General features: G+C 55.3%; 5 protein-coding genes across 5 annotated transcripts; 2 read left to right on the top strand and 3 right to left on the bottom strand.

The window, feature by feature from the left end:
* On the top strand, window positions 1-1465 carry N7532_003956 (uncharacterized protein; the record flags this gene model as incomplete). Its single annotated transcript, XM_056616450.1, has 4 exons — window positions 1-21; window positions 76-272; window positions 323-939; window positions 987-1465. The coding sequence occupies 4 exons, from the start codon at window positions 1-3 to the stop codon at window positions 1463-1465; spliced, it is 1314 nt and encodes a 437-aa protein (XP_056476807.1).
* Window positions 1466-2185: 720 nt separating this feature from the next.
* On the top strand, window positions 2186-3235 carry N7532_003955 (putative transcription regulator PAB1642; the record flags this gene model as incomplete). Its single annotated transcript, XM_056616449.1, has 1 exon — window positions 2186-3235. One exon carries the CDS (start codon window positions 2186-2188, stop codon window positions 3233-3235), a length of 1050 nt encoding a protein of 349 aa, XP_056476806.1.
* Window positions 3236-3594: 359 nt separating this feature from the next.
* Window positions 3595-5891, bottom strand: N7532_003954 (putative forkhead transcription factor Fkh1/2; the record flags this gene model as incomplete). The annotated part of the gene is made up of 3 exons (XM_056616448.1): window positions 3595-3661; window positions 3722-5682; window positions 5778-5891. The coding sequence occupies 3 exons, from the start codon at window positions 5889-5891 to the stop codon at window positions 3595-3597; spliced, it is 2142 nt and encodes a 713-aa protein (XP_056476805.1).
* Window positions 5892-7452: 1561 nt separating this feature from the next.
* pacC (putative C2H2 transcription factor PacC) lies at window positions 7453-9583 on the bottom strand (the record flags this gene model as incomplete). The annotated part of the gene is made up of 4 exons (XM_056616447.1): window positions 7453-8682; window positions 8739-8875; window positions 8980-9268; window positions 9350-9583. The coding sequence occupies 4 exons, from the start codon at window positions 9581-9583 to the stop codon at window positions 7453-7455; spliced, it is 1890 nt and encodes a 629-aa protein (XP_056476804.1).
* A 1571-nt stretch (window positions 9584-11154) lies between these two features.
* Window positions 11155-12161, bottom strand: N7532_003952 (oxidoreductase, 2OG-Fe(II) oxygenase family; the record flags this gene model as incomplete). The annotated part of the gene is made up of 2 exons (XM_056616446.1): window positions 11155-11752; window positions 11827-12161. The coding sequence occupies 2 exons, from the start codon at window positions 12159-12161 to the stop codon at window positions 11155-11157; spliced, it is 933 nt and encodes a 310-aa protein (XP_056476803.1).
* Window positions 12162-12535: the final 374 nt, after the last annotated feature.

The raw sequence follows: 12535 nt of genomic DNA, 5'->3' as shown, positions 1-12535 counted from the left end.
ATGGATAACGCTGCTTCTGGAGTAATTTTACAATCAAGTGTCACCTGACACGAATGATCTCTAACCCAGCTGCAGGAAGACGTCCCTTTGCCCGCTGAGGAGGAGGAGGCGCCATACGATGCCGCCAAAAGCTTCGCAGAAGTTGGTATCGACCTTTTTTCTTCTTTCTGCCCTGCCCGTGCCCTCGAAAGGGTCACAGATGGCCATAAGCGCGGCCACAAGCCCTGCGAGAAACCCGGAGAAGTCGAGTTCTGGGCGCGAACTTGGCACTTGTAAGTCAACCCCAGACATACTTCGGGTGTTCGAAGCTAAATCCCACAAGGCATTATCTGCCACTCCCACCCGGCTGTCACAGCCGGCTCCTGCTGCTGATTCCTCTAAAGGAAGCAAGCGACTATGTTCAGGGGCTTGCCGCCAAGGTCGGGATTGACAAGCAGCTGCTCCAAAACCTCACCCGCGACAAGGGCTTCGCGTACCAGGCCGACAAGCCTGGAATCCCGACCCCTTACTTGTTGGGCGTGTCGGACAGCACCTCCTCCATGCAACAGCTTTTCGAGAACAAATGGCAGGAGATAGGTGCTCGCTCCTGGGGACAATGGGCAAGCAACTTCGAGTCGGACATACTGAAGGATCTGGAAGCAAAGCTCGACGCCTGTATGAAGGTGGAGCATCCCACCAAAAAAGGAAGAAACTCAGACCTGATGTTTATGGCTCGTATAAATGCCGAGCACCTCACTCAAGTCCAAAAGTGGTTTGGCCTGCGCCCAAAGGATTCTGTTCTCGACACACTCGTCGATCCTCCCGATCTTAGCAGACCTGCCCCATGGCTCGATGATGATAGCCCCTTCTTCGTGTGCATCGACTTCGAGTGGAAGGAGTTTGATGAAACCCAGCTGACCGAAATCGGCGTCTCCATTCTCGATACCCTCGACATCAAAGGTTGCCCCCTGGCCCTAATGGGTCATATTGGACAAACAAGGTCCAAGCACGCCACCTTCGTGTCGCCGAGCACTTCCGCTATGCCAACAGGAAGCATTGCAAGGGATACCCGGATAAATTCCATTTTGGCAAAAGTGAGAGAGTGCCCTCGGCGAAGATGGGAGAATGGGTGGACCAGTTCTTTTCGCCCCCATATGGTTTTAGATACCCAATTGGCACCAAGCTTCCCGAGCACCAGTGTCGACCTGGGCGCCGCTGGATTCTGGTGGGACATGACATGACTGGTGATATCAAGCAACTTGTTCGGACGGGGAGTCAGACCTTTAAGCCAAAGGGGATCTCGTCGTTCGAGCAAGCCGATACCGCGCAGCTTTTCAAGGTCTTGCACCCGGAAACGGCCACTCCTGGCTTGGCCAAAGTCTTGAGTGGCTTCAATATTCCTGCGAGACACTTGCACAACGGTGGCAACGACGCTTGGTATACCCTTATGGCATTGGTCCGGATTGTGCTGGAGGGGGGATGGTGAGCGTCGCCGAGAATGATGCGGGGGTTGTGGGGACAGGAGGATGAGAGGGAGGAGGAGGGAGGGAGGTGGTGGACGACCATGTAAGATATGTATGAGTATGTAAACAGTGTAATAATATTCTTACTCCTGTCAGGATAACTTGCAGTTTACTACAGCTATGGAGCAAGACACTGTATCAAATTTGATGACTAGATGACGGCAATCTATATGTTCAGGTGCGGTCGAGGGGTGATGTAAGGAATGAAAGACGAACCATGAATGACATATTCCACTTTCCCACGGATACTATACTGTAGGCATTGTGATAGAGTGCTATCTTGAGCAATAAGTGTAATTCGCTTCGGTGCTGTGATCGGTATCTTCATTCGCAGTCAGGATATCCTCGGTGTGTACTTCAAGTCATTGCTACATATTAAGATATCGAATGCCTGGAAGTTGTTGTTAACAACGTTTGCAAATTCCACTCCCATTTGACAATACGACCTATATTAACGTTCTCCAAGCCGTCAATGACACCACTCTAAGAATCAATCAATGTTCCAAGGTATCTCTCGCTCATAGGGCTGAGAGGTGGGCTAGCCACCCACTGCAGTCACCCGCTGCAGTGTGACGCCATAGGTACATCACAGATCGCCCCACCAAACCCGAGCTTTTCTCCTCCTACCCCTCCACCCAATCCACCCCCAAACAACCCAATTGACCGCAATCGCAACTGCCAAAATGTCGAATTCAGGCCCATTAACCTCCTGGCTACTCTCCAGCACCCCGAAAGCCCTGAAACGCGCAACGACACACCCGTTCCTTGCCTCTGCAGGCCAAGGCACACTGCCCAAAACCACTCTCTCCCAATGGCTCTCGCAAGACAGACTCTACGCCCAATCCTACATCCGCTTTATCGGCTTCCTCCTCGCGAAGATCCGGATTCCGGCCCAGGCTCGTCCCAATTCCCCCGATGCCCAGGCGATCAATGTCCTCATTGATGCGCTCGTGAATATTCGTACCGAACTACAATTCTTCGAGAACACTGCCGCGGAATATAAGCTCGATTTGACGGCCATAGCACGCGAGGAATATGGCGGGGGACTTGCGAAGAGCGGGAGTATCATAATCTCCGCGGGCATCTCGACTACAGGCTCGGGGTGTTGTCCCGGATTCACGGGGTCTTCGTGCCAGTGGAAAGAGTACTCTGTTGCGGCGGCGGAGAGCGGCGATGTGGAAGAGGAGCAGTTATCCGGTCGAGGATCTGGTCCTGATTTGCATCGTCTCTGTAATGCGCAGGGCGAGTGTCAGATGCAGGATTGCAGCCAGGTGTGCTACCCGCCTTCGCCGTGGAATGTGAGCAAGGATCCTCTTGCGCCGTCGGAGCGGGAGGGCCACATCTACTTCGCGCCTTCGACGATTACCCGTGCTTATATCGATATGTTCATGTCTGCCGCTAGCTCGGGGGTGTCGATCATGGAGGGTATCGCGGTGTTGTGGGCGACGGAGGTCTGCTATTTGCGGGCTTGGAAGTATGCAGCTTCGTTCCTGGAGGGGAGGGATGGTCCGGTGGAGAATGATGCCGACGGGGGTGCGTTGAGGAAGAAGTTTATCCCCAATTGGTCGAGTGTGGAGTTTGAGGGCTTTGTGGATCGGATTGGAGATGTTTTGGATGCGATGGCTGGGCAGATCAAGGGCGCCGAGGAGGCCGAGGAGATGCGTGGGCGGTGCTTGGAGTGGTGGAGGCAGGTTGTGAGGCTGGAGGAACTGTTTTGGCCAGCTATGGAGTGAACTTGAAGACTCATGTTTCATAACGCAAGTACTTGGTTAGTAGGGGTGCTACCATCTGATATCTTTGCAGGCGATGAATTGTATGGATATTCATCATACATTGACGATGGCTGATAAGGTACAGAGCCATCGAGTCCAGGATGGCATAAACATGAACGTAAATATAGAAGCATAAACGTATAACACCGAAAACACGCAACACTGTGAAAAGACTAGTCTCGAAACTCCGTTAATCGCTCCGTCACGGAATAAAACGTCCTACCAATTGTAAACCATAAACATGAACGAACCACCAAAACACCGGTGAATGCGGAGCAAATCGTTGTGAATCAAATGCAGTCTGTTTTACATAACCAAAATCAAGTTGCAGTAGCCCGGGCAGCATTGCTCAGCTGTCGATGGTAGGAACCAATCGGTTGGAAACCACTAGAAAGAAGTTAATGATTGAAAGTTGAAGGTCACAAGGGGTCTTTCGAACACACTTACCGAGCAAGATCAAAGCCGCCGGTATCCTCTTCTTCATCCTCCTCCATTCGATCTTCCTTTCGTGCTCCATTCGCACCCATATCACCATCAGACTGCAAGGGGGGCAAAGTACGGCTCGAGCCAAGGCCATTGGATGTACCGGGTTTACTGGGGCTAGCCAAGTTGGGCGGAGGCGGACTGCTACTCGGGAAGCCACCGATGATACGGTCATCAGGCTCACCCTTCAGGGGACTCATGTCTGGGACCGGGCGCGCGGGGGTGCTACCAATGTCGGCGAATTTCCAGAATTGAGCCGGGGAGCTCATCGGCATGAACTTGGACGGGATCTGCGCCGTGCTAGGGGGCGGCAGGCGGGGCTGCTGGCGCTGTGGAGCAGGCGTGATCATCGAAGAGGGTCCATCATCATAGTAGGACGACGACAGGACAGGTGGAGAGCCGGCTGCCTGGTCCGAAAGTCCGTAGGCGCGGCTCAGGTTGTTGCTGCTGTTCTGTGCCTGGCTGGCATTGACTTGGCTATGATTGCGTGCCGGCAGGGGCGATGGCTCCTCGTAGTCTCGCGGATTCATGTGTCTCAGGGGATGGTCCGAGCCGACACCACGGCCGGCCCGGGAGCCCCGTTCCGGAGTATACGCCTCCACAGGGGCCACTGGGAACGAGCTAAAACCAGGCGAGGAGACAGGGGGAGATTTCTTTGCGGTAGCCGAGAAAGACGTATCAATGTTAGAAACATGAGTACCCCGAGCCGAAGAGGGAGGCTCCTTGGTAGCAGGCGACGAAGGAGCAGATGATTGGGTGCCGCCTTTGCGCATCTGCTTCTTGCGGTACTCTTCACGGTGCTCAGCGGCAATCTGCCACTTCATACCCTTGCCTGGCTCATCGGTTCTGCGAGGCACCTTCTGGAATGCTTTGTTCAACGACAGGTTATGGCGAATCGAGTTCTGCCAGCCACTCTGGGAGTGTCGGTAGAATGCATATTTGTCCATGATCCAATTGTAAATGCTGTTCAAGGTGAGCTTCTCCTCCTCGCTGGAGAAGATGGCCTGCGCAATAAGTGTGGCATAACTGTACGGCGGCTTTAGATCCTTCGCGGCATCCCTGCTGTAGTCGATCTCCTCGGTGCTCTCCATCATCATACCCCGGTTGTAAAGAGGGGATTGCTTGGTCGTGCGCTGACCGTCGGTTCCAGGCGAACGAGGTGGCGGAGTGACCTGGCGCTGGCGGAGATTCGGAGCGGGCACCAGGGAAGGACCACCAGACGAAGAAGGTCGCAGGGGTTCGGTAGCTTGCGAAGCGGAATGGTGCTGAGATGCTTCCCAGGCCACGGAGGCAGGGTCCGGTTCGTGGCCGCTGGCGATGCGCTGAGCGCGTTCGATGAAACTGGGGTGGATGCTAGGGTCGTCACCGGGAGTGACAAACATCATCTGGCAGTTGGCGACTTCAATGATATCACCACAGCGGAGAATGGCATCGGCGCCGCGCTTCAGCATCGAATTATTGAGGCGGACACCGTTGCGGCCGTTGACTCGGATATGCCAGGCGGGTGCCTGCTCTCCATCATAAAAGATTTCGGCATGCAGGCGCGAAACAAATTTGCTGGGGCCCAAGTCGACATGCACATCGGGGAGCGCACGAGCAGCGATGGTGACGGGGCTGGACTGCTCAGCAGACTTCTGCTCACGGTCCGGTTCACGACCGATATTGACATGCAGCGTTTTGACGTAATAGGTCCAGTTGCGGCCAGCGATTTTGGCGTACGCCTCGATGCTTTGTTTGTTTTCGGTCTTTTGATTCGAGTGGTCGCGCGAGACACGGATTTCCTGGGGAGGTGTATTCAAGTACGAAATCACCAAGTCAGTCACATCCTGGTGCAGGGACTGATCATGGTCGCCGGGCGAGTCTTCGGCTTCGTCACCGGACTCATTCTTCACGGCAGTTCGGGGCTGGGGAGTACGGCGCTCAACCTGTTAGATGAAGTCATGTCTTAGTATCCTCTTCATCCCCTGACCTGTGCGCGCACAGAGAGATTTGGTCTCGGACCAGCCAGTGAGAAACTTACCTTGCGCTTCTTTGCGGAGGGACGAGTAGGCGACGAGTCTGGAGCCTCCGCGTCGGATGTTTCCTGCAGTTGAATTTCCTTGCGCCGTGCGCGACGGCGGTTCGACAGCGGCATTTTGAAGGCGAAACTTGCAGGCGTCAACAGATCGGCGCGACTGGTGGGCGCAAAATTCGATTTTTAATCGCGAAATGTGGGCAATCAGGCCGAGGTGGTCGAGGAATGTCGGCCAGTCACGAGGAACGCGGGGGGAGGTGAAAAAATCGAAATTCCAGTGCAAGGTCACCGCGGGAGTGCAAGAGGCAACGAGGCGAAAAGGAAAACACAACACAGCCTGAGGGTATCCGGATTTCTGTGGCTCGCCCCAGTCTCGGAGGCACGATGAGAGGTAGAACCAAAGAACCGAGAACCGTCAGACCCGAATTAACGGATTTGCCACCGGGACAAGAAAGCGGGAAGCAGAAGGGCGAAAGGAAGAAACAAACAACCCGCAAAACAAAGAAGATGAATGCCTGGCGCAATAGGTGTGTCGGGAAGTGGTGTGGCTGGATGTTGACTATCGATACTACGATCGACACGCGCGATGGCGTCTGTTTGGGGGGTGACCGCCTTGTCGCGTGGGGAGCGTGTGTCTTTTTGCACGGCCCAGCCACCGCAATCTGAGCACCAACTGAGGGACAGCAAAGAGTACACGAAGGGGCGAGGCGAAAGTGAGAAAAAGGCCAAGAGGTCGGGAGAAGTCAGAAGAACCAGGAAAAAAGGCCGATCATGAAAAAGGACAGCACAAGAAGAATAAATGAGGTGCGCCCGGTTTGACCGTAAACAGTGGTGGAGCCCGGTCACGGGAGTGTATGATACGGTTTGTCTGGTATTGTCGGCATAGTAAATGAGCGGTGGGTAGGTGGTATTACAATGACGGGATCATTACGTGCTCAGCGTGGGATTGAGGATGTTTCCGAGTGCAGACGCAGATCGACCCAGTGCTCATCCTACGCTAGACCTGACCCCTAGGAGCGATCGTAGATGGATCGGGGATGGATGTGAAGGTCATTCAGTATCTTGCTCAACCACTGTGAAGTGCACAGGGAAAAAAAAAGGCAATTCGCCACATATCAGGCCCATCACGCTTAATCAATATAGACCACGCTATACATACTAAATCAACCACATGATAAGCATCTCCGACATACCAGCACCCCTCCTCTCAAATTCGCCCATATGGTATGCCCGGGTCGTTTGCGTCACAGGGGCCCGGATGCAGTTTAGCCTTGCCCGCTGGAATGTCGCGTTCCCTCATCGGGGTTTGACATGTCGATCTCCTCTCAAAGTTACCAATTCCGTGCGGGCGAAATCAGGTTCGATCTATGTAACCTTACAACTCTACAGAAGCTTGGGTGACTTAAGGTTGGAACCAGTGGAGCGTTGACGCAAACAACATTGCTGTAAATAAACAGCGCAGCCTAATATTCATACAGGTGGAAACGGTTTCCGGAGGCAAGTTCAAACGAAGATCCTGCTTGTAGAGAAAGTGACAGAAAGATGTACTCCATAGGAAAGTAATAGAACGGAACAAGTAAACCGAGAAGGCAGTAAAGGAAAGAAACAGCCTGGGCTCTTGCTCAGGAACAAATTGAAAAGGAAACGAGTCGTGACGGCGTTAGATTGAAAGCAAGAGAAACTACGCCTCGTCACCGGGCATCTTAGAGTCTCCGTCCTCGTCCAGCCCACGTAGTGTAGGATAGAGGACGACTTCGCCCTCGGACTTGGGAGCTTCGCTTTGTTGCTCAGGGGAAGCCCGGGTGCTGACCGTCTCGACTCCCTCCATGGCGCTGAGAGCAGGAGACCCTGACCCATTCTTATCCGCAGTCTCTGGCTCAACGTGGCCCTCCAACAACTCAGACACTAACCGACGAAGGTTTTCGAGCAGGCGAACCTTCTCCACCCACGCAACATTGACATCCCGCTCGGCAACCTCGGTAGCAGCACGGGCCGTCCGTTGAGCAGCCTCCTGATCGGGGTCTGGGGAGGCGCTGGACAGAGCCGGATCGATCAAGCTCTCCGCAAACTGGGGGCTCTTCTTGGTAGGAGTGCGGTCGCCGTCCTCGGTCTTAGTATCTTGCGCAGTATCCATGCGATCCTCGCTCAATTGGCGTTCGGCTGGTCGGGCGCGCTGCAAGGTGCCTCCGGTGTACCGGCGGCGGTCATCATCAAAGGCGCCGCTGAGCGTGGACGGGGGAGCCGCGCTGGAAGCGGTCGGGTAGCCCGCGGTCATGTTGTCTGGCATGGTAGTCGACGGGAGACGGGGATACATGCCCGCGCCGCTCTCATGAGGGGGAGAGACACGGTGGTTCTGAGGCAATGATATCGGGGAGCGTTGCGAAGTGTAGGACTGCGCACTTGACGGCGGTGTTAAAGCAGGTGTACCAGTCGAAGGAGATTGAGCGGTAGCAGCCATTATCGGGGCCGATGTGGTCGCAGTGACATGGCTAGGGGGAAGCTGAGTCGGCGGGGAGTTCGTTGTCCGGTAGCTCATTCCTCCATGCACGTAATGAGCCCCCGGTTGAGCAACGCCAGCAGCTGCGACATTCTCATCACTTTCGTAAATGGTGTTTTGCATCTGCTCCAAGAACTGATCGATGTTGATGAGATCGCTCTTGGTCCGCACGTTCGACATGGGAGGCAGGTGGTAACCAGGAGGATGGCCGCCGCCAGGGCTGTAACCACCACCACTGCCGCCGGCCACAGGAACTGCGGCGGGCATGGGATGGTATTCAGGAACGGGTCCATTGAGAATAGGAAGCTGCAGTTGCTGCAGACCAAGTAGGCGTTGGCCCACAGCGGCGTAGGAACTCGTATCGAACTGGCGTCGTTTCAAGTCGCCGAAGAACTCGTTCAAGGCGTCGTACCCCTCTTACGATCATAGGACTGAGCGCCGTCATGCCCTTGGCTCAGGGCGTAGTATACGTTACCATAAGAGTGGGGAGCAGCGGGAGGAGGCGGCGGGTGTGCTGCCTGGTAGTACTGAGGAGCGCCATGCCCGTAACCTTGACCAGAGACGGCGTGAATTGGGCTATCGAAATATGGAGCAGCAGCAGCATATCCTGAAGGACATAACGTTGGTTAGCGAGTGTTTAAGAGTGTGGCGACCCATCGCCACAATCAATAGCGATGCATTGATTAACGCAAGTCCACTGAGTGGGCGTACCTTTCGGGTTCTGGGGGAACATCATGTCGTGATGATGCTTCATGCCAGGCTCGGGAGAGCGAATCTCGGAGTCGTCGGCATGGGTCTTGACGTGCTTCTTCAGATCCTGGGGGCGCTTGAAGGCCTTGCCACAGAAATCGCACTTATGGGGCTTGAGGGGCACATGCACTCGAATGTGGGAGGTGATGTGGTCGCGCTTGACAGTGGTGGTGTTGCAAGTTCCCCATTGGCAAGTCAAGTTGAGATTGTTGGTGCTCTTGCGACCGACATGTCGTTCGCAGACGTGTTCCTATCGCGGGGTTAGCCGATAAGTTTCTGCGCAAATTGGCGCGATCAAGCGCGATTTGTTCGTTTTAACGGGATCACTTACATAGAGCGCCTCGGCAGTAGGGCATTTCTCGCTGCATCCCACCCACTGGCAAGGTAGTTGGTCGCCGGCGCCATTGAGTGAGTTGTTGACGGCAGCGGTCGCGGCGGCGGCGGTCGCAGTCACCGAGGCGGTCGGGGTGGCCGTGACAGCGTGGGCAGCAGAGTCGTTAGCGACGGGCGCCGGCGCCGGCGCCGCCTGGGGGGTTGTAGTTGAAGGGATGCCGTTTTCCGACATGATGCCAAGAAATGGATCTTGTTGTGTTGGCGGGATGCCCAGGCACGATCTTCCTTTTGGAAAGGTAGAAAATCAGATGTAAGTCGGAATCCCCCAAGTCGTACAGAATCAAAGCCACTCAGATCTGTGAGATTCTTGTATTCGCCAAAAAAGAATCCGAGGAGGGGTGAGGATGGGAAGGCAAAGGAAAAGGAAAAGTGGGAGGAGATGAAGAGAAGAGAAACTGGGGGGGCCTCCGCACGGGGGATTCACAAGGGAGGAAATAAAGAGCCGAGCCTTTGCCCAGAAAAAGCCGCTTTGCTGGGCCGGGCGGAGGCGTGACCAAGACGACAAGACGACAAGACCGGGCCAAGACTCGTCTGCGGGGCCGGCCTCTGCTGGGCCCGGATGGCGCTGCCTGCGCGACCGTGACTGGCTGGCCGTGCGAGGCCTCCCAGAAACGAGGGGCTGTGCATTCCTCCGACCATCGTTGCACCGAGTATTCTACCTGACCTTGGGGTAGGGCATTGACATACCTCATTGGCACTAACATACCCTCATATGCTACAGAGTTTGTATGTATCCTAGGGCTAGCAATATGCCAGCTACTACTTGAAGTATTTTGTATCTGTGATTCTGTGACAGTGGCTGTCGACTCCCCCCAATCTGGCCAAGCGCCTACCCAGACCTGCTCCAGCATGCGTAATTTCCGTACTAGCCCTCCCAACCCTGCACGGTACGCCGACGCCTGGTCACAAAAGCCCGTACGTTCCGGCCTCGGATCAAAGAACAGTCACCATTCGTCCACCCGCAAAGTGGAACGATGCTGGCAATGGGAACACAGTGGCGTTGGGGCCAAGGGCCAATGCCAAGATGATCCTTAGCCATGGCATGCTTCTTGGCAGCCAAGGCTTTCCTCTTTGCCAATTCCCGCTCCGACTCCCAAGACGTCCCCCTTGGCGCTTGGTGTGCGCATGTACTTCCCGGAGATCCTACGGATGACCATCTCTGAATGTCTGAGGCCCCTTGGGAGGTTGAGGGGTCTGCGCCGTTATGCGGTTGCCTGAATTTCCGACGGGGGCACCCCCCTGGCGAGCGTGCTTGCTCGCGTTGGTTGGTGTGTTCGGGCGACGGGGTCGTTTAGGGGTAAGCCAAACAGCCCACGTTTGCAACCCTTCGATTTACTCTGTATTTTCCACGTATAGCACCGCAGTCGAAAGTGTACAAGATTCTATTCTGCTCTAAGGGGTTCTATTTTTGCGACCGGACGTGTCGACCATATGGAGGAGTCAGTGGTGGTCGCACACATGTACTCTGTACAGGCGCCCACGGTAACACCGAGCGTTCCAAGCATTCCTGACCTGCAGTTCTCCAGCCTTGGGACTTCAGGCTGAATCTTCGCCTCGAAAGGAAGGGGGGAGATGTCTTGGCCGGGGTAACCCCAATCGCCCATCGACCCGAGCCAGACAAGGAAGGGTTCGCCAACCCCAATTCGGCCCAAGCCCTCCTCCCCTCCCAAGGCCCAGAATTCCTCCGCTGAGTCCGCCGATACCACCGATTCAAGGCATCCCATCACATCATCGACTCTCGTCTCATCTCCTCCTCTTCGGCGGCTGATACCAACTCCAAATATTCAGCCCAACCTTGGTCCCAGACGTGACCGGGTACGCGGCGTGCCAGGTCTCGGTATACCCGGTCCCATCAGGCCGGAGATTCTCCCAGAAAACGGCATTCCCCTTGATCGGCTTGAACGTAATCCCGTCCTTCTTTGACGTCGCCCGATCCCACCCTTCGCCCGCTCCCCCTTCGGCCTCGGACTGCTCGTCCTCGCATTCCAAAAATCGGCACCACTGTTTCCCAGCCGGCATTTGCAGACGAGGGAAATTCGTCCCGCCACCCTCGCAGTCTGCGGCCAGATATACCATGAATGTGCTGAGGCGATCGCCGCCGCGCGCGAGGGACCCGGTCCAGTCGTAGTGGTGTCGGTAGTGGCCGGACGCATTGTAGCGCTGCGCCCACATGCGCTCGATGTACAGGTGTGGGCGCCAGCCCTGGAATGCGCGGGCGCGGTCTTCGAGGCAGCGGACGGTGTCGTCGCGGTCGAGGAGGGCTCGGTCGGAGAGGCGTTTGTTTGGATCGACTCGTTCGGTGAAGCCGTCGTAGACAATGGAAGGGGTGTACTTGTTCAGGCTGGTGCCAGGCCAGTCGTTAGCCTACCTTCGCCAAACGTAGGCTGTGTAGTTTAAGATGTGTAGTCGACTCACCTAGTATCAACTAGATGGTCCGCTTCCTCATCGCTAAGGAAATTCTCAATGTACAAGATGAGTGGCGTCCGCGACAGCAGATGCACCTTGTACCCAGCCGGCTCCCCCGCGCAGTTCAGTGGCACCCCATCTTCGGGACTAATGAAACTGTCGTCGGTGAGGTTCAATCCCGGAGCTGAATCGTCCCAGTCGTCAGATGCATAGTTCGCATCCCACAGGGAGGACACGGGTTTCGGGACGACTTGCTGGAGCAACGGGTTGAGGACGAAGATGTAGATAGGGACGGAGTAGATCAGCCACGAAATGACGGTGGAAAATTTCGGCATCGACGCCATTGGTTCGAAGGGTCGTCGAAGATATGCTGCAGATAAATAAATAATGAACAAAAGGTATCACTAGATCGAGGAGATAGCGATCCATGCGACCGCGGCGCAATGCTCGCAAGGTCTGCAGACCGGGCTTTGATCCCCTGTCGTCAGGTGCAATTGTTGTCGGGGGATTATCGTAAGCGAATCCCAGTAGAATTGTTGCAGGACCGGCCCATGTCGTCCTTGCGGAGTGTCGACGAGAAGTGCTCTGGTGGGCGCACTCGGGACAAGAAGGCTCCAAGTGGGTCTCTGGCATTGGTCTGATCTAAACCGATCATGGTAGCCCAAGAGATAAGAGGATCGGGGAATCTGGGCCTTATATGTACGGCATAAGAATAAAT

Source organism: Penicillium argentinense, assembly GCF_028826775.1.
Source record: "Penicillium argentinense strain IBT 30761 chromosome Unknown utg000004l_segment0_segment0, whole genome shotgun sequence".
Taxonomy (NCBI): Eukaryota; Fungi; Ascomycota; class Eurotiomycetes; order Eurotiales; family Aspergillaceae; genus Penicillium; species Penicillium argentinense.
Note: the sequence above shows the minus strand (reverse complement) of the source record. Positions and strands in the feature narration are given on the sequence as shown.